Raw genomic sequence first — 21754 nt, 5'->3', positions numbered from 1 at the left:
TGGCTTCTTTACGGACAGAAACAACACTAGCTGCAAACGGATGTCCACATCCATTTAGTAAATGGGGCACGTTCATACCCATTTAGAAGTTCTGTGGCATAGGTGATATAGCACAAACAACACACGGATTCCATGATGTTGTTATAGAGCATCAGGACAGTCGTCTTCCTAGAATTCCAGGATACCTATTTCTTATGCAAATTCGTAGACTACTTTTTTTTTTTAACATGAAAACTTTATAGAAGATAACTTAGAAATTACTGACCTATAAAAACCTAAAAAATAATCCTGATTTTATTTAATAATTCATTGAATTATTTAATAATTCAATTCATTTCACATAAAGATGTATAAGATGAAAATTAAGTCAGAACACGACCCATATATATGCTGTCTACAAGAGACTGACTTCAGACCTAGGGACATGTACAGACTGAAAATGAGGGGATGGAAAAAGACATTCCATGCACATAGAAATCAACAGAAAGCTGGAGTAGCAATATTCATATCAGACAAAATCAACTTTAAAATAAAGAATGTTACAAGAGACAAGGAAGGACACTACATAATGATCAAGGGATCAATCCAAGACGAAGATATAACAATTGTAAATATTTATGCACCAAACATAGGAACACCTCAATACATAAGGCAAATGCTAACAGCCATAAAAGAGGAAATCGACAGTAACACAATAATCGTGGGGGACGTTAACACCCCATTTATACCAATGGACAGATCATCCAGACAGAAAATTAATAAGGAAACACAAGCCTTAAATGACACATTAGACCAGATGGACTTAATTGATAATTACAGGACATTCCAACCGAAAGCAGCAGAATACACTTTCTTCTCAAGGGCACACGGAACATTCTCTAGGACAGATTACATCTTGGGTCACAAATCAAGCCTCAATAAATTTAAGAAAACTGAAATCATATCAAGCATCATTTCAGACCACAATGCTATGAGATTAGAAATCAGCTGCAGGAAAAAAACTGTAAAAAAACACAAACACATAGAAGCTAAACAATATGTTATTAAATAACCAATGGATAACTGAAGAAATCAAAGAGGAAGTCAAAAAATACCTAGAAACAAATGACAACGAAAACATGATGACCCAAAACCTATGGGATACAACAAAAAGCAGTTCGAAGAGGGAAGTTTATAGCAATACAATCTTACTTCAAGAAACAAGAAAAATCTCAAACAACCTAACCTTACACGTAAAGCAACTAGAGAAAGAAGAAGAAACAAAACCGAAAATTAGTAAAAGAAAAATCATAAAGATCAGAGCAGAAGTAAACGAAATAGAAATGAAGAAAACAACAGCAAAGATCAATGAAACTAAAAGCTGGTTGTTTGAGAAGATAAACAATATTGATAAACCTTTAGCCAGACTCATCAAGAAAAAAAAGGGAGAGGACTCAAATCAATAAAATTAGAAATGAAAAAGGAGAAGTTACAACTGATACCGCAGAAATACAAAGGCTCATAAGAGAATACTACAAGCAACTATATGCCAATAAAATGGACAACCTGGAAGAAATGGACAAATTCTTAGAAAGATATAACTTTCCAAGACTGAACCAGGAAGAAACAGAAAATATGAACAGACCAATCACAAGTAATGAAATTGAAATTGTGATTAAAAATCTTCCAACAAACAAAAGTCCTGGACCAGACGACTTCACAGGTGAATTCTATCAAGCATTTAGAGAAGAGCTAACATCCATCCTTCTCAAACTCTTCCAAAAAATTGCAGAGGAAGGAACACTCCCAGGCTCATTCTACGAGGCCACCATCACCCTGACACCAAAACCAGACAAAGATAAGATATCACGAAAAAGAAAATTACAGGCCAATATCACTGAGGAACACAGACACAAAAATCCTCAACAAAATACTAGCAAACAGAATCCAACAACACATTAAAAGGATCATACGCCATGAACAAGTGGGACTTATCCCAGAGACGCTAGGATTCTTCAATATATGCAAATCAATCAATGTGATATACTATATTAAAAAATTGAAGAATAAAAACCATATGATCATCTCAATAGATACAGAAAAGGCTTCTGACAAAATTCAACACCCATTTATGATAAAAACTCTCCAGAAAGTGGGCACAGAAGGAACCTACCTCAACATAATAAAGGCCATATACGACAAATCCACAGCAAACATCATTCTCAATGGTGAAAAACTGAAAGCATTTCCTTTAAGTTCAGGAACAAGACAAGGATGTCCACTCTTGCCACTATTATTCAACATAGTTTTGAAAGTCCTAGCCACGGCAATCAGAGAAGAAAAAGGAATAAAAGGAATCCAAATTGGAAAAGAAGTAAAACTGTCACTGTTTGCAGATGACATGATACTATACATAGAAGCCACCAGAAAATGAGTAGAGTTTTCCAATGAATTTGGTAAAGTTGCAGGATACAAAATTAATACAAAGAAATCTCTTGCATTCCTATACACTAACAATGAAAAATCAGAAAGAGATATTAAGGAAACAATCCTATTTACCATTGCAACAAGAGAATAAAATACCTAGGAATAAACCTACCTAAGGAGACAAAAGACTTGTACTCAGAAAACTATATGATACTGATGAAAGAAATCAAAGACGACACAAACAGATGGAGAAACATACCATGTTCTTGAGTTGGAAGAATCAATACTGTGAAAATGACTATACTTCCCAAAGCAATCAACAGATTCAATGCACTCCCTATCAAATTACCAATGGCACTGTTCACAGAATTAGAACAAAAAATTTTACAATTTGTATAGAAACACAAAAGATCCTGAATAGCCAAAGCAATCTTGAGAAAGAAAAACAGAGCTGGAAGATCAGGGTCCCTGACTTCAGACTACACTACAAAGCTACATTCATCAAGAGAGTATGGTACGAGCACAAAAACAGAAAAATAAATCAATGGAACAGGATACAAAGCCCAGAGATAAACCCACACACCTATGGTCACCTAATCCATGACAAAGGAGGCAAGAATATACAATAGGGAAAAGACAGTCTCTTCAGTAAGTGGTGCTGGGAAAACTGGACAGCTACATGTAAAAGAATAAAATTAGAACACTTCCTAACACCACACACAAAAATAAACTCAAAATGGATTAAAGACCTAAATGTAAGGCCAGACACTATAAAACTCTTAGAGGAAAACATAGGCAGAACACTCTGACATAAATCTCAGAAAGATCTTTTTTGACCCACTTCCTAGAGTATGAAAATAAAAACAAAAATAAACAAGTGGGACCTAATTAAACTTAAAAGTTTTTGCACAGCAAAGGAAACCATAAACCAAACGAAAAGACAACGCTCAGAATGGGAGAAAATATTTTCAAACAAAGTAACTGACAAGGGATTAATCTCTAAAATATATAAACAGCTCATGCAGCTCAATATCAAAAAAAAAAAAACAACCTAATGAAAAAATGGGCAGAAGACCTAAATAGACATTTCTGCAAAGAAGACATACAGATGGCCAAGAAACACATGAAAAGGTGCTCAACGCCACTAATTATTAGCGAGATGCAAGTCAAAACTACAATGAGGTATCACCTCACACCAGTCCGAATGGCCATCATCAAAAAATCTACAAAGAAAAATGCTGGAGAGGATGTGGAGAAAACGGAACTCTCCTACACTGCTGGTGGGAATGTAAATTGGTACAGCCACTATGGAGAACACAATGGAGGTTCCTCAAAAAACTAAAAATAGAATTACCATATGACCCAGCAATCCAGCTCCTGGGCATATACCGGGAGAAAACCATAATTCAAAAAGATACATGCACACCAATATTCACTGCAGCACTATTTACAACAGCCAGGACATGGAAGCAACCTAAATGCCCATCAACAGAGGAATAGATAAAGAAGATGTGGTACATATAGACAAGGGAATATTACTCAGCCATAAAAAGGAACAAAATAGTGCCGTTTGCAGAGGCATGGATAGACCCTAGAGACTGTCATACAGAGTGAAGTAAGTCAGAAATAGAAAAAGGAACATTGTATAATATCACTTATAAGTGGAATCTAGAAAAATGGTACAGATGAACTTATTTGCAAAGCAGAAATAGAGACACAGATGTAGAGAACAAACTTATGGATACCAAGGGGGAAGTGAGGTCAGGATGAATTGGGAGATTGGGATTGACAATAAACACACTACTATGTATAAAATAGATAACCAATGAGAACCTACTGTATAGCACAGGGAAGTCTACTCAATGCTCTGTGGTGACTTAAATGGGAAGGAAATCTAAAAAAGAGGGGATATATGTATACGTATAACTGATTCACTTTGCTGTTGCTAACACAACATTGTAAAGCAACTATACTCCAATAAAAATTAATTAAAAAATAAAATAAAATAAAAATTAAGTCAAAATGTGAGTAGCTGACAGATCATACCCAGCACACTTGTCTAAGTTGCCATATTTTGCATGAAAAGCTTGATTATTAAAAGACTGGCTTCGAATCAATTTGGATTTCTTGATTTCTTTGCCTAGAGTAACAAGCAAAAGGAAAATGCAATTGTTTAGTTCATCAGTTCATCCTTAGCTGCCCCAGCCCCATTTCCTCTCCAACTCCCACAATTTTCAGTAAAACACTGACAGGTGTAGCTTCCTTTCCTTAGCTTGACCTGACTGGTGTATCTCTTACCCCTACTGCCCATTAAGAACCACCAAAACAGCTAACAGTAAAAGGCAAAAGGTGCCTTCAAATGATATATCTCATCTCATGGAGTGACTTCCCTGTAATTATTGTTTAGGAAAGGAAAAAAGGAGACACAAAAACAAGTTTCTTACTTGTGGATGGGGTGCCAGAAGAGGGTCCAGGGACAGAAATGGGGATGTTCTTGGGCAGAGTTGTTGGTGTCTTGGTGTCTCTACCTAAAACAAACTCTGATTTAAGTGCTATAATTTCCTCTGAGTTTTTATTAATTTCCATACACATACAAGGCAATGCAGAGAATATGAATCACTATCCCTAGTGAAGCAACACTCTTTTCCAAATCTTACTTTTTATATATTTAAATATTTCAATCTTAGTTATTCAGTGATCAATTTTGCAATCTTATTGCTGTTACCAAACTTCAAACTTTCCTTTGGAGGATCTGAACCTCCACATTGATCCTCACCATTTATTCATGTACTCCTAAACCTATATCACAGTTAGCAGCCAATTTTTGAAAACAACTTTGATAAATGAAAGAAAGTGAAGTGATTTTTCATATTAAATTAAAAACTAAGCATGGTCTCTCAGCACACTAGGATGCAACATCGGTTGGGTACCTTGGTGATAAAGACATGCGAAAACTACTTACGTTTCTTTTCAAAGGTTTTATCACTCATGGGCCTTCCATCATTTTGTTGCTTTTCTTTTTCTAATTGTTCCTATTAATAAAACAGTATCTTAGCATTAAAGGTAAGCATTAGATTTAGAAAATTGTTCTAATCAGAAATTACTCTAAGCTTTAGAGGTACAGATACAGTTCACAAAAATACATAACAGAAGTAATTTGTTTTTCCAAATTAGTGTCTAAAGAAGTCACAGTTCTTTCAGATTTGTGTTTTTTTTTAACATCTACAGAATTGTGCCCTTGGAGGCTTGTCAAACTAAAACAATGAGTTTAGTATCATTGTTGTGATGAGCCGTTAATTTCTACAACGTATTTACCCATTCTCATCAGCAAAATGTGTTACTACTGGCCCTTTCCATTTCTGACTGATACGTGGCAAAATAATGTTCTTCTTTTAAAAGACTGAGAGAAAAAGAAATGATCTTTTAGATATTATTTAAATGTTCTATTGAAGTATAATACACATAGAGAAGGTGCACAAATATAAGTGTACAGCTCAATAAATTTTCCCAAAGTGAACACACCCATATAATCAGCTCCCAGACCAAGAAACAAAATGTTACCCAAACTCAAAGAGTTCTTTATCCCAACAGAATAGCCAAGAAAAATCAATAAACATATCAAGTTCTGAACAAACATGGCATAACCGACATGTACAGAACACTACAATCAACACTGGAGAACATACATTCTTTTCAAGTGCATGTAAAATAAAAAGGCAGAGAAAATACGCAAGATAAAAAATTTTCCACATAGAACTGGACTGCATAAAAAACTATTAAATAAAAATTCTAAAACTGAAAATAAAACATGCAAAACTGAAAAATATCACCAAGTGGGCTTAACAGTAGTGTTACCTGCGCCATCTTTTCCTCTACTATCTCGATCATATTAATCACAGTTGTCTTGAAGTCCTTGCCTGCTAACTCTAGTATCAGGATCATCTGTGGATCTTTCTCTATTCTCTGATCTTTGTCTTGGGTTTATTAGGTCATTAAGTCCTAAAATTTTTTAGAGTCTGCTTATTCTCTACATCTTCTACCACTGGCAATCCTGAACTCTAATCTTTGGCTTAGACTGCTGAAATAATGCAATTTGCTTTTCAGAGGATTTCCACTTAAGTTTTTAATCTCACAGCATAATTCTCTGCAGAAAAATAGACAATATAAAAAATCAGAATTTTAGAACTGACAAATAGAGTAATGGAAATTTTAATATCAGTGGAGAGGCTCAGCAGCCAAATGCAGAGGGCAGGGAAAGAACTGGTGACACTGAAGATGGATCAACAGAAATTATTCACTCTGAGTAGCAGAGTTTAAGGAAAAAAAAAAAAAAAGAAAGAAAGAACAAAGCCTCATGGACCTGTGGGATAGTATCAAAAGATTTAACATATGTGCAATTGGAGACCCAGAGGTATAACAGTGAGGAACTGGGACAGAACATATATTGAAATAAATAATGGCTCAAACCTTCCCAAATTTGGGAAATGACACTCATTAACAGATTCAGGAAGCTCAGCAAAGCCAAGACAGAACAAATTTGAAGCTAATCATGCCTAAAAACATCACAAGCAAACTGCTAAAGATAAAAAAGTAAAGACAAAATCTTGGAAGTAGACAGAGACAAACAATATTATATAGAGAAGAATAATAATTCAAATGAGAACAGATATTTTATCAGATGCTATGGAGACCACAACACAGACAGAAACACTTCTTAAAGTACAGTATAAAAAAGGCTGTAAACCCAGAATTCTGTAGCCAATAAAAATATCCTTTAGAGAGAAAGGCACAAATAAGACATTCTAGATAAAGGAAAACGAAGATAATTTGTTACAAAATACTTGCACTCCGAGAACTTCCAAAGAAAGTTCTTCAGGCTGAAGGGAAAAAATAAGAGGGACATTTGGGTCCTAAGCAATGAATGAAGAGCACTGGAAATGGTAAACATCTGAGTAAACACACAGGTTTACTCTCTTAAGTTCTTCAAGATACATATGACAACTTAAAGCAAAAATTATCACACTGACTGGTGGGGTTTTCAGTGCAGATGTAATTCACATGACAAGTGTAACATAAAGAACAGTATGGAGCAGGTAAAGGGTTCTGTATCACTGTTAAATAAAGTGGTACAATATTAACAATAAGAAGACTATAAAAGGTTAGGTATGTCTGCTGTAATCTCTAGAGAAAACACCAAAAAGCAATTCAAAAAAAAAGGGGGGGGGGCGAAGAGACAGAGAGAAACACCAATCACTAAGATAAAAATATAAAAGGGGGGCTTCCCTGGTGGCGCAGTGGTTGAGAGTCCGCCTGCCGATGCAGGGGACGCGGGTTCGTGCCCTGGTCCGGGAGGATCCCACATGCCGTGGAGCGGCTGGGCCTGTGAGCCATGGCTTCTGAGCCTGCGCATCCGGAGCCTGTGCATCCGGAGCCTGTGCTCCGCAACGGGAGAGGCCACAGCAGTGAGGGGCCCGCGTACCGGGAAAAAAAAAAAATATATATATACATATATATACATATATATATATATATATATATATATATAAAAGGGGGTATCACCATAGATTCTATATACATTAGAAGGATAATATAAGAATATTATAAACAACATATGCCAACAAATTTGACAGCTTAGATGACACGGACAAATTGGGGAGGGGAAGCAACTTATCAAATTGACAAAAAAGAAAGAAAATCTGAAGAGTATTATAGCTATTAAAGTAATTGAATGAATTATCAAAATCCTTCCAAAATGAAAACTTTGAGTCTTGATAGTTTCACTAGTGAATTCTATCAAACACTCAAGGAAGGAAAAAAAACAATTTTATACAAAATTTGTCAGAAAATAGAGGAAGTGGTAATACTATCCGTCTCATTTTATGAGCCCAGAATAACTCTAATACCAAATTTAAAAGACCCAAGAAATGACCCCAAAAATTATAAACCAGTTCCCACTATGAATTTATGAATACAAAGGCAAAATGCCTTTAAATAAATTAGCCAAGCATCCAACAGCGGAGAAAAGGACAATATATCATCACCAAATAGAGTTTATCCCCAAAATACAAAATCGGTTTACCATTTGAAAAATCAATGTAACTCAGTGTTTTAACACAATGAAAGTAGAAAAACAAATATCATTTCAGGAAATGCAGAAACAGCATCTGGCAAAATTTAACAATCACTCATAAAAACTCTCAGCAGACTAGGAATAGAAGCGATAAAGGGCATCTATATAAAACCTATTGGTAACACCATACCTAATGTTGAAAGATTGAACTGCTTCCCCCTAAGATCAGTAAAAAGACAAAGATGCCTACTTGCATCACTTTTATTAGTCAGAGGTGTCTTATTATACTGGAGGTCCTGGACCTTTTAATACGACAAAAAGAAAGAAATAAAAGGTACAAACACTGAACAGCAAGAAGTAATCCTACTGTACTAAAAGATGACATAATGGCTCAGGTAGACTCATGTCCTATTAAATCTAAGAACCAATTTCTACAACAAATAAGCAAACTTAGCACATTTTCAAAATACAAGGTTAATATACAAAAATCAATATTATTCTTAAACTCCAGCAACAAAAAACTGGAAAGTAAAACTTTAAATTACAATTCCATTTATAATGCCAAGACACATAATATACTAGAAATAAATCTAACAAAAGACTGCCTTGAACTCTACACTTAACTCTACCAAAACTAAGAAGACTAAATAAATGAAGTGGTAGACAATGTTCTGGATTGGAAGACTTAATTGTTAAGATGGCAATTCTCCAAATTGACCTACAGATCAATGCTAATTAACACAATCCTAACTAAAATTCCAGCAGGCTTTTTATAGAAATTGATAAACTGATTCTAAACATTGTATCAAGATGAAAAGGGCCTCTACTGGCCAAAGCAATTTTTTAAAAAGTTGGAGAAGTTACCCTACCTGATTTTAAGAATTACTATAAAGTTATAGCGATCAAGATAGTTTGGAATTGCCAAAAAGATAAACCTATAAATCACTGCAACAGAATGGGAGTTAAGAAACAGACATATGTATATATGGACAACTGATTTTTTTTAAAAAGGTGCTAAGGCAATTCAATGGAAGTAAAGTTTTCAATAAATGGCATTAGAATAATTGCTCATTGAGATGGAAAAAATAAACATATATAAAAATTAACTTGAAATGAATCATAGACCTAAATGTAAAACCTAAAACTAAAATTCCTAGAAGAAAACATAGGAAAAAGTCTTTATAATTTGGGGATAGACAAAAGACTCTTAGAACAAAAAAGCATGAACTATGCTAAAAGAAAAAAAGGATAAGTTGGACTTCATCAAAATTAAAAACTTCTTCTCGTCCAAAGACACCATGAAGCACAGACTCCAAGAAAATATTCATAAAATGTATCTCTGACAAAGGAGTTGTATTCAGAGTTTATAAAGAACTCTCACAACTCAATAAGAAGATAAACAAAAATCACTTTAAAATCTGAAAAGAGACTTCATCAACTAAGATATAAGGATGGCCAATACACAAAGGAAAAGATGCTCAGCCTCCTTAGGCATCAGGGATAAGCAATTTGAGATAACATTACATACCCACCCTCTCGAGCATTAGAGAGGATACGGGGTAACCGAAGCTCTCCACCACAGCCAGTGGGAATGCAAAACGGCACAGGCACTTTGTAAAACAGTCTTTGTTTTTAAGTTAAGTGTAGTTTACCATACGATCCAGCCATTCCATTCCTAAGTTATTTCCCCAAGAGAAATGAAAACTTATGTCCACTCAAAGACTTCTTCACTAATGTTCCCAAGCTAGAAGTAACCCAAATGTCCGTTAAGACGTGGATAAACACGTTGTGGTATATCCGCAGTACGGACTACTACTCAGAGATAAAAAGGAATGACCTCTTTATATGCACAAAAACATGGATGAATCTCAAAGTAATCATGCTGATGGAAAGGAGCATGACCCAAAAAGGTACTAACATATGATTCAATTTATATAAATTCTAAAAAATGCAAACTAATTTACAGTGACAGAAACTAGATTAGTGGTTGCTAGGGACTAGAGTAGAAGATGTGAATCACTAAGGGGGCACAAGGAAATTTTTGAAGGAATGGCAACGTTTGGTATTTTATATTCTGGTTTCATGGATATGTCTATATGTCAAAATTCACCAAATTGCACACTTTAAGTATTTGCTGTTAATCGTAAGTCAATCGTACTTCAATGAGGTAGTTGTTTTTTTTTTAAAGGCTCTCAAATGTAGTTTTCCTTACAATTCATAAAAGAACATATTTCAAAAGGTCAGGATTCTTCTTTAGTCATTTAGGGAAAATAAAAGTAGTATGAAACTGAAAGAAATTATTGATTAGATTTAATAACAAAGCACAGTTAATACTGGTCAGAAAAGAGTACGTGTGTGTGTGTGTGTGTGTGTGTGTGTGTGAAAACATACCATTTCCAAAAGAAGTAGCTCTTCTCTTTCTTTCTCTTGATCCAACAAATCTTTTTCATAAAATTTTTTCTGAAACTAAGTTTAAAGTTTAAAATGAAATTGTGAAACATTAATGATGAGTCTCTGCCAATTTTTAAATATTCCTTTCAACATAAGGTAAAGAGAGTGTACTCACAGCGTCCATGGACATTTCCATTCTGTCCAACTCTAACACAGTCTGCAAAGAAAATGTTTTAAATTATTCAACAGTAATTAAATTAAATCAACTAATCATTTCTCAGAAAGACTCCTTTTCCGGAGGGAGGATCAAAGAAGAGACTTCTCCACTATGTGAAAGGCTAAATTAGAAAGTCTCTAAAGTTCTTCCCAACTCTATGTTGTGTTTTTAATCAACCTCTATATATTAACACCAAGATCCACTTAAACTTTTAAAAGTTTTTCAACTTAAGAAAAGCAAGTGTAGGGCTTCCCTGGTGGAGCAGTAGTTAAGAATCCACCTGCCAATGCAGGGGCCACAGGGCCCCTGGGCTGGGAAGATCCCACATGCCGCGGAGCAACTAAGCCCGTGCGCCACAACTACTGAGCCTGCGCTCTAGAGCCCGTGAGCCACAACTACTGAAGCCCACGCGCCTAAAGCCCGTGTTCGGAAATAAGAGAAGCCACCGCAATGAGAAGCCTGCGCACCGCAACAAAGAGTAGCCCCCACTCACCACAACTAGAGAAAGCCCGCGCACAGCAACAAAGATCCAACTCAGCCAAAAATAAATAAATTAATTACATTAAAAAAAAAAAAAGAAAAGCAAGTGTAGAGGATTATTTTAAATACTAAACACATGCAATTTAGTTTCTAATAACTTCCTGTGCCACTCTTTTCTGAATCTTCAGAAATACAATATAATTTTTGAATTTTTTAAAAAAACTTTTAGCTAAATATATACAAAGCTAGGTATCATTGGGCTTAATATCCTTAGTTCCTTGCCACAGAAACTTTTGATTATTATGACATTTTAACCAATAGAAAAAACTTTACTCTGAAAGCATTCTCTTAATTTAGTATTTGTCTTTTCAAATACATTGGTCTGAAATAAATTATTTCAATCAAACAATGAATGGCCCATCTAATCCAGGGTTCTGTCTCTGATAGAGGACAGTACTTTTTTACAGGAGTAACTCTGATGGCCAGGATAAAGTACATTTATTCATATGCCCAAAGCTATCCATTGCAAACATAATATTTATTTGAAGTTTTATTTTTATGCTGAAATTTATGAAAATGTTATAATTTATGGCATGAAATAGCCCTTTTAAATGAAATTACTTTTCATCTTAAAAAACTGACTATTTCATTTTTATCCCAAAGCTTTGAATAGCTAGCTTCCTGAGAGGTTCCCATACCAATACATCAGTTTGATAAACATTATACTATAGAATTTTCATGGGACAGACTGACTTCCTCACGTGACACGTTCTTAAAATAAGGGCTGTACTACAGAATAATCCATTGAAAGTTAATAATCTATCAATTTAATTATATCATTTTTGCCCCTATTTATAGGGTTACCTTGAGTTACCTCTTCAGTTAATTCTCTCAAAAAAGTAACTGTCTCACGTTTACTATTTTGAAAGTTAATTCCATTGTTTACACTTCTGTAATTAAACGGTAAAGACAGAAACAAATGTTATGTGTATCTATGTTTTTAGATTTAGATGCATGTCCAGACTCTGGGTATTTCTGATTATTTCAGTTAATGAAAGAAGAATTTACATTTCAGTAAAATAAAATTATACTAATTAATACTAAGTTATCAAATCACTTTATTAAAAAGTTCCTGGGGCTTCCCTGGTGGCGCAGTGGTTGGGAGTCCGCCTGCCGATGCAGGGGCGCGGGTTCGTGCCCCGGTCCGGGAGGATCCCGCGTGCGGCGGAGCGGCTGGGTCCGCGGGCCATGGCCGCTGGGCCTGCGCGTCCGGAGCTTGTGCTCCGCAACTGGAGAGGCCACAACAGTGAGAGGCCCGCATACCGCAAAAAAAAAAAAAAAAGTTCCTTATGCAACATCTGGCAATGATCTCTAGGGAAAAAAAAAAAAAATCAAAGGACTCTTTTTGTTTTCCTCACCATCGACACCAAGTTACTTAACACATTAATAAATTAACTTCTCTCACTACAAATAAATGCTCAAAAACTATGTGTCCTGAACTTCACATTCAGATTCATAAAAGTAATGATTTTTTTCTTGAATTTTATTTTATTTATTTTTTTATACAGCAGGTTCTTATTAGTCATCCATTTTATACACATCAGTATATATACATGTCAGTCCGAATCTCCCAATTCATCACCATAAAAGTAATGATTTTCATTTGACATAACCTTATAAAAATATTATATACTCAACCAAAAGGTTTTGAAGACTATAAAGTATTTTAAGGTTTGACTTCACTAACCCAAATGTTTACTGTGTTAGAGTTCCAATATTGCCAAACAATCCATATAAGATCACACGCTAAAACGAAACAAACAAAAACCCGTAAGACACAATGTTACATAATTGAAAAGCACTAGGGATCTATATTCAGCCCTGGCTCTGCCACTTACCAAGAAGATCTTAAGCAAACACTTGAACATTTCTAGGTCTCGAGCTTCTGCAAAGTCCAACAGATCACTGAAGGCCCTTCCAGCCCTTTCAGGGCTAAGTTTCTATCAAATGTGACTTTCCCTATTATACCAACAAAGTTTTCCCAATTCTAATCACTTATAAAGAGTCTGGTGAATGAAGTACTCATTCATTATTAGCTGAACAGTATTTACTGAGTACCTAAAATGTAAGCTCTCTCATAGAGCTTATATCACCAGTAATAAAAGATTAATGTCTCAGTGCCCTCTAGAAGGAACTTTCATATCCAACTGGAGCATACATCAACCAAATCAGTTACTAATTCTTACTCCTCTAGCAGTGATAGAAATATTTTAACATATTGCTATCCCATCAAGCTAAGATAGTGAGGCTGTGATGAACACTGCAAGAAAGGCAAATGTCGTGGCAAGAGGGACGCTTACTCTTTTCACAGTGGCCAGAACATCTTTATCTTTTTCTTGACAGAGGAGTTTTCTCACACACATTTCTAACTGTTGAAGTAGATGTTTATCTGCAGGGATCTTCAGGGTAGATTTCACTTTGGGCAACAAGTAGCAAAGTTTCATTCTGCAATAAATTGACAGTATTAACTTGTGAGTGAATTTAATAACTAAGAATGACAGTCACATGAAATTGAAAGAAAACTCAAGCTTTAGCTAGCCTGAGAATTTCTTATGCAACAAATGTCTATGGAGGGTCTATGATGAGTCAAGCGTTCATCATTCTGGATGCTGTGATAACGCACTGGAGAAAACCAACAAAATTCCCTGCTGTCACAGAGCTTACCTTCTAGTACACGGGTAGGGAGAGAGGATAAACAAATATGTAAAATGTCTGTCAAACAGTGGTAAATGCTGCAGAGAAAAATAAAGCAGGGAAAGACGACAAAGGAGTACAAGGAGGGGAATTACAAGTTCAAACCAGGTGGTCAGGGAGGCTCTTAGTCAAGATTTCACTGAAAAGATGACATTTAAGCAAAGAATTAAAGTAAATTAGGGACTAAGGCTTGTGACTATCTAGAGAAAACCACTACAGTTAAGAGCAAGTGCCCCCTCAGGGGAGCTTGCCTTAGAAGTTGCCCCAAATTAACAAATTGGCCAAAACTGGCAAACTGGCTAGCACGGCTAGAACAGAGCAAAAACGAAGTCAGCTGGAGGCCTCAGAGTGAAATAGGAGGCCAGTTCATCCAGGGCCTTGCAGGTCACGGTTTGGGGACTGGCTTTCATTTTGAGAGCAATGAGAAGCCACGGAGGGTTTTGCACAGCCGAGTGAAATGATGTGACTTAACGTTTGGAAAGTATCATCTGGCCACTGTATTGAGATTAGACTGTAGGTGGTCAAGGACAAAAGGGACACGGGGTGGCAGGGGGCTCTTTCAGTAACTCAGGCAAGAGATGATGGTGGCTTGAACCAGAGTGGCAGCAGTGAGGTGGTGGGAAGTGGTTTGATTCTGAATATATTTTACAAGCGGCAGGATGTGCTGAGGGCTTGGAAGTGGAGTGACAGAAAGGAAGTCACGGCTCTGACCTGAACAAGTGGCAAGACGAAATGGTTATTTACTGAGACGGAGAAGACTGCAGAAGGAGCAAGTGCAGACGAGGAAGATGGGGATTAACTGGACAGATGAAGTCTGAGGAGCCTGTTAGATAGTCGATGGAAATCCTAGTGGGCAGTTGGCTCAATGAGTCTTCTGACCAGGGTGGATGTCCATGCTGGAGATTTGCAGTCAGGAATCTTCAGCACACAGGTGATACACAAGCCATGAGACTGGAGAATCACCCAGGCAAGTAAGTGCAGTTTGAGAAGAAGAGATAAAAGGAGAGCATCTACAGCACCACCACAGTCTAAATGGGGCTGATAAAGAAGCAACAAGCAAACTGAAGAATTCCAGACAGGTGAAAGGAAATCCGGGAAAGTATAAAAAAAACCCAACCAACCAACCAACCAAACAAACAAAAAAACTTCCTAGGAAAAGGTGGTGCAGGAAATGTTCTGCTTTGCTAAGCTAAAATTCTACTGCTTTGCCAGGGCTGGTTGTCTAACTTGGGGCTGCTGTCTTCATTCATTCATTCATTCATTCATTCATCTAAGAGCTCTCCAGATACTATTTTTTTATTTCTATGCCAAACCTTGAGAAAACTAAGTCCCATTCCTGAAGTTCCCAGGATACCTTCTCAGCTGAGCCTTCAGTTATGATTCTTATACAACAAAATCTGCTTTTTATTCAACTAAAAAGTCAAAAGAAGCTCCTCCTCTAGAATTTTCATCTCTGTACATAGCAATAATAGTCCCAAACTTATTCAGCACTCACCACGGACACTGCTAAGCATGGTAATGCTTTCTCTAATTAAGGGGTCCCAATTACCCCAGAGAGAATTGTTTTCATTTCTGGCAACTGAAGAGAAGGCTCCTTTGAATACCAATCGTCTTTTTCTAGCCTTTGTATTGTCTAGACTCAATGAATTTAAATTTTAAACATTCACTTAAGGAAAAACAATCAACAGTCCACGCACACTTCGTTCTTTATAACCCAAGGCAGACCTAGAAAACATACATTCAACAGAAGCTACAGAAGCCTTAGCAGTGATTTATCTCTATGAGAATCCTGGGCCCAGGAGATTATAAAGATTTAGAGATTAGGGATCATACTTTTCAGGTAAACTAAATTCTTTATGTACACTACCTCAAGTATTTATTCTTCAGAACACCCCATGAATTAGGTACCACGGAAATTGATGCACAGAGAGGTTTTGTAAGTTGCCCAGACACATAGCTGGTGGAGAGTTGGAAATCAGCTTAGGGAGTATGGCTCCAAAAACTCTCCTCCTACCCTGCTCGATCCGGCCACTCTCGCCTGTCATGGCTTTCATTCTACCTGCACATTTCTAAAAGTGCTGAGCAAAGCCTTTCGTATCCAAAAGCCAGTTAGTATGTGGTATTGCTGGACCCATTTGTTAGGCTGGCAGCTGCCCAAGCAGGAGAGTGAGAACCAAGACAAACTGCTATACGATCATCTCCTACTCAGAAAAACCACCAAAATTCATAGAGCAATATTCATCTTCATCCGGTTTTTGAATTAACAGGTTGCTTTCCCTTAAGAGTCAATGCTATGCTGTCAGTCACACTGACTCGAGTAGAGATGATTTCACTTCCTTTCAAATAATTTTTGGGAACTGCTTGATAAATGACAATTCAACACATTGGAAGCTATTTTTCTAGAATCACAACTTCAATTTGCAAAACGTTAACAATGTGGTTGGATCCCTTAGTTATTCACCAAGAGGTAAATTCTAAAGAATTATCAATGGGGTCTTTCAATTTACTTTAAATCACTTTAAATTTGCTTTAGATCTCAAGTCAAGGAAACCTCAGCTCTAGTTTGTAGAGCACAGGTAAGATGCACAAAATACTAAAGCCAATGCAGTGGTACTTTCTGTATTTTCTCACCCTAAAAATACAAAACAAAACCAATGTCTAGATGTGTCCCCCTTAAATAATGCTCACAACATTCTTAGGCTGAACTTTTCAACATCTTTTGACAATTCTTCTTGGTATATTTTCTCTCAACAGCCATGTTATCAGTCTATGCTCATTGCCTGGCCAGGTCTTCCTGTTAAAAAGTATTAAATGGTTGCATGTTGTCTACAATGCACATCAGTTTTTTATAAAAGATACAAATATGTCACACAGCATGAAACTAGCATGAAGCATGGCTGGCATGTGGAAGCTCAGCAGGGAGCTCTGGAGTTCTGTTCAGGAAGTCTTGGCCAGCTGACTCTGTGTCTCCTACAGATGAGTTCCTCAAATTCAGAACAGAGGCACAGAGCACAAATATGAAATCTAATGGCTGAGGGTTTAAAATTCTCTTCAACTCATTATGCAATATACAAATAACTCAAACAGTATGCATGTGTGCTTAATGCCACTGAATTGTACAAAATAGTTAAAATGGTAAATTTTATGTTATTATATATATATATTATATATGTTATATATAATATATATTATATATATATATAAAAAAATTAATATGCTTGTTTGGGGAGGAAAAAAAGGCAAAATACATTTATTCTTTTTTTCAGTTTCCAAGCAAGCCATTTTCAGGCCCGTTTCATTTAACTTCACAGTTATTTAATCAACTCCAATTACCATTTACTGGATTTTGAAAATGTGAGACAGCTAAAAGCCCTGGAAACAGCCTTACTTCTCTGAATAAATGGGCCTGTAAAAATGGGCAGATCTTCTCCAAGCCAACTTTCAACTATTTTTTTCCTTTAGTCTTAGAAGATATAGATAAATTAATCACATCTACTCAATCTTCTCTTGATGCCAATGTGTGTATCCAAGTGGCTGGAGAAGCCTGCCAGTCTGACTGTGACTACTGCTATCAACCCAATAAACTAAAGACCTGAGACAGTGTTAAAAGATCACGCTTCCAGGTCCTACTGAGGCTCAGTTAAGTCTACCAAGAATTTCAAACCAAGTATAAATTCTTCACTTGATTATTTTTAATTGACTAAGAAAACGCTTTTGCATATATTCATCACAGTAGATAAATAAAAAATACAATTTTTTCAAATATTTTCTTGGATTGGTACCATACCTCACATTTGCTACTGGATCATGTGTCAGTTCAATAGCAGGTAGAAAGAAATATTTACAGAAAAATGATTTGGAAAAGATCTCTATAATAAATTCACAGGTATCCAAAAATCGGAGTCTATTCCAATAACTTTTTCCTTGGCCCAGTTCTAGAAACAACAACAAAAAATTATAAGTTTAATTATTCCTACATAAAATTTCACGTGAAAAAAATCACTAAGTCCATGACAATCTTTTCTATATCCACAATTTGTTTAGCAAAAACAAGAGATAAGGGGGAAAAAAATCATATTATATACCCCCAAATTAATAGCACCTGAAAAAACAGAAAAAATGTATTAAACATTGCATTCAGTTCCATGAGCATTTATTAAATATTGAATGAACATATCTACTATTTTTTGATTACCCACCATGTGCTAAGTACTTTATACGTATTATCTCATTAAATCCTGAAAGTCAATCCAATGGGATGAGAATAAATTTATTCCTCCTAAAAGGTAAGGATACTGAGATTCAGAGCGGTTAAAGCCACAGAGCTGGAAAGTACAGACCTAGAATTCAAATGCAGGTCTGTATAACTTCAAAATCTTTAACCAATGAAATTAACTGTTTTCTTCTTCTCATTTCCTTAAAAATGCTTTGAAGTAAAATCATATGTAAACATGATATCACTGAAAATCATTCAGGTCGACGTTGAAAGGATAATTTTCTCTCCCTTATTACAGAAATGTTCAAAAGCAAAATTCTTAATATTTAAAACCAAATAGAATCTCCATTCAAAATAAAACATTCTAAAGGTCAGGTTCTACCACTAAAAAAATGAAAACTGAATTAAAATGCAGAAAAAAAGGAAGATTAAAGTATATTGAGCATTATTTTTTCTTAAATGGAATTTTATGTACTCGAATTTTTTGAAAAGTGGTGATCCATACTTAAAATGGTAAACTCCAATAACCAGAAAAATTCCATTACCTGCCTGTGCTGGATAACAGAGTTTAATAGAAGCATTAAGACACTACAGTCAAAGCAAGTACACAATAATTAACAAATTCACTAAGTATATATAGGTGTGCACCACTACTTCTAGAATTAACATTTTAACAAAAAGTTTTTGTCTTAATTTTAGCCCATAGCAAATTAAAATAAATTTGCATTTGTTAACTGACAATTTTTTAAGACATTATAAACCACCTCGGCTTACCAGATTCACATTCATGTGTACTATCAAGTCTATTCAAGGGAACAAAACTCACATTCTGTAATATTTAAAATAGGAACATAAAACAAATTATTAGATTCAAGGATAGCCTACTTATATATCTTAGTTCCAAATTGTATTAATCAGGATAGAAACTGGGCTTTCAACAATAAGTATACATATTTTAATTTCTCAAGTGTAGAAATTCACAAAAGGCAGCCTAGAGTAGTCATTACTCTCATTCATCACAAATCTGATCCTGTCAAAGATTTCTAAGACAAGCCAAAAAAATTAGCCTACAAAACTCAAATGCAAATATATACCAGCACTGGCCTAATTATTCATGGCAAAATGATACATAATAACTAAGGCCAACCAGTTTGTTTACTTTCTATTTTTCAAAATGAGAGACAATGATTACTTACGTTCAATTAATTTTTGAATGACCTCGTGTCTCTGTTCTTGTTTACGATTATAACGTAGAAAAATGCATAGAGTTCGTGAAGCAGCCTTTTGGACAGGTAAGACATTCTTAAAGAAATAAGGAAGACAATTAAACCAGTCTAATAGTATATACTCTGAATAATTTGGCCCCATAAATCTAAGTTATTGACTAAAAGTAAAAGCAGTATTGCCTACCTCTCAAATCACTGTGGAAGTGTCTTCATCATTTAATGTTACCATCGCTCAGGCAAATCAACTAATCTACCATCACACTACAAAGTTAATGCAATTTGGCAGTCATTTCCAAGTCATCCAGATTTGATTTATATTTGACTCTCATTTCCTTGCCACTCCATCTTAGGTGATATTCTCCCCAAATTATATCTCAACCACCTCTGGACCTTGTCACTCACTTATTCAACAAACATTTGTTAGAACATACCCTGTGTCAGGTATCTCACCAAAGATGTGCAACTTCTAAAATATAAACTCAGAGATCCCATGACCAGGTATATGTCAGATCCCTCTGGCTTAGTTCTGCCTCTTCCACCTCAATGCCATTCTTGAAGGTCCCCGGTCCATGACACAGATAAAGCTTAGAACCCAAGGGACAACATACCAATTACTCTTACCAGTGTTTTAAACTCCTTTGTCCTTTGAATTTCTGTCACACCACTGGGCAGAACCTTAATTCTAAATGAATTCAACCATTCATCTTTACTGGATTTGGGTTCAAATGATGTATTAGAGAAAAATCTCTCAATCAGATATACTGTATCCAGTATAAATTCATGTTCACCATCTTGACTTATATATAAATATTATAACAATCAATTCTTGACGATTCAGACTATTATACTAGGATCCTTGAAATTCAAGTAGGAAAAACTATACATTGCTCAGAGAGTACTGCCTGCTACCTCCTCTCATATTTTTTTTTTAAATCTTACTTTTAAATCAATCTCTTTTTTTTTTTTTTAAAGACGTTGGGGGTAGGAGTTTACTTATTTATTTATTTATTTTTGCTGTGTTGGGTCTTCCTTTCTGTGCGAGGGCTTTCTCTAGTTGTGGCAAGTGGGGGCCACTCTTCATCGCGGTGCGCGGGCCTCTCACTATCGCGGCCTCTTGTTGCGGAGCACAGGCTCCAGACGCGCAGGCTCAGTAGTTGTGGCTCACGGGCCTAGTTGCTCCGCGGCATGTGGGATCCTCCCAGACCAGGGCTCGAACCCATGTCCCCTGCATTAGCAGGCAGATTCTCAACCACTGTGCCACCAGGGAAGCCCCTCCTCTCATATTTTATACAAGTTATTTCCATTCTATTGAGTACCATTTCATGTGGTGCTTTTAATCGAATATAAAAAAAGAATATTCACTATGAGTTAGAACAGAAAATTTAAGAAATGTACATAAACAGAAATATCAGTGGAATTACGGAAAATGAATTTTAGATAAATGAACTAAATAAAAGGATGTTACTCTTTTCTTTCATTTTTTGTATACTAATAGAATTTCAAATGCATAAACACTAGTCATTTGAAATAAAAATAGTTTAAAATACGTGTATTTTATACCTCACAGTATAAGGTAATGTCTTTTGGGCCAGAAATCAAAGATAAAAGTAATTATATCAAAACAAGTAAAAGCCAGTTTAAAGAAGTCGTGACCACTTAAGCATGCGAATAATGACTGTAATTGATTAAAACATTATTTAATATAAAATGATGAGTCTAAAAGAAAGAGACAAAAACAAAATTCATTCATCATCATTGGAAGTGGCTACTGCACCACTTAAGAGTTTTCCTAACTCCGAAAATTGATAATTAGAGGGAAAGAAATAAGAATTTACCCTCTCTTTACATTAGGAAATATATTTTAGGGTAAATAAATTACCCAAGTAGATGTAAAAAAAAAGGCATTTCTCCTGAGAAGAATGCCATCAACAATGTAGAAGAAAAGACAGAATTTAAAAAATCATTTTTCTGCAAGTTACAATGAAATAACTGAT

At 35.6% G+C, this 21754-nt stretch overlaps 1 protein-coding gene across 1 annotated transcript in view; it reads right to left on the bottom strand.

Annotated features, from left to right (window-relative positions):
* PPP4R4 (protein phosphatase 4 regulatory subunit 4) overlaps window positions 1-21754 on the bottom strand; it is a 121005-nt gene that overhangs the window by 9138 nt on the left and 90113 nt on the right. Inside the window, exons 15-22 of the mRNA XM_029239695.1 lie at window positions 19731-19836; window positions 18106-18253; window positions 13925-14069; window positions 11043-11084; window positions 10868-10942; window positions 5369-5438; window positions 4851-4934; window positions 4453-4546 (exon numbers count right to left, since the gene is read on the bottom strand). Coding sequence (XP_029095528.1) covers window positions 4453-4546; window positions 4851-4934; window positions 5369-5438; window positions 10868-10942; window positions 11043-11084; window positions 13925-14069; window positions 18106-18253; window positions 19731-19836 — 764 coding nt within the window. The remainder of the gene's footprint in view (window positions 1-4452; window positions 4547-4850; window positions 4935-5368; window positions 5439-10867; window positions 10943-11042; window positions 11085-13924; window positions 14070-18105; window positions 18254-19730; window positions 19837-21754) is intronic.

This window comes from Monodon monoceros, unplaced genomic scaffold (assembly GCF_005190385.1).
Source record: "Monodon monoceros isolate NGI ecotype Baffin Bay Population unplaced genomic scaffold, NGI_Narwhal_1 Super_Scaffold_21, whole genome shotgun sequence".
NCBI lineage: Eukaryota > Metazoa > Chordata > Mammalia > Artiodactyla > Monodontidae > Monodon > Monodon monoceros.
Note: the sequence above shows the minus strand (reverse complement) of the source record. Positions and strands in the feature narration are given on the sequence as shown.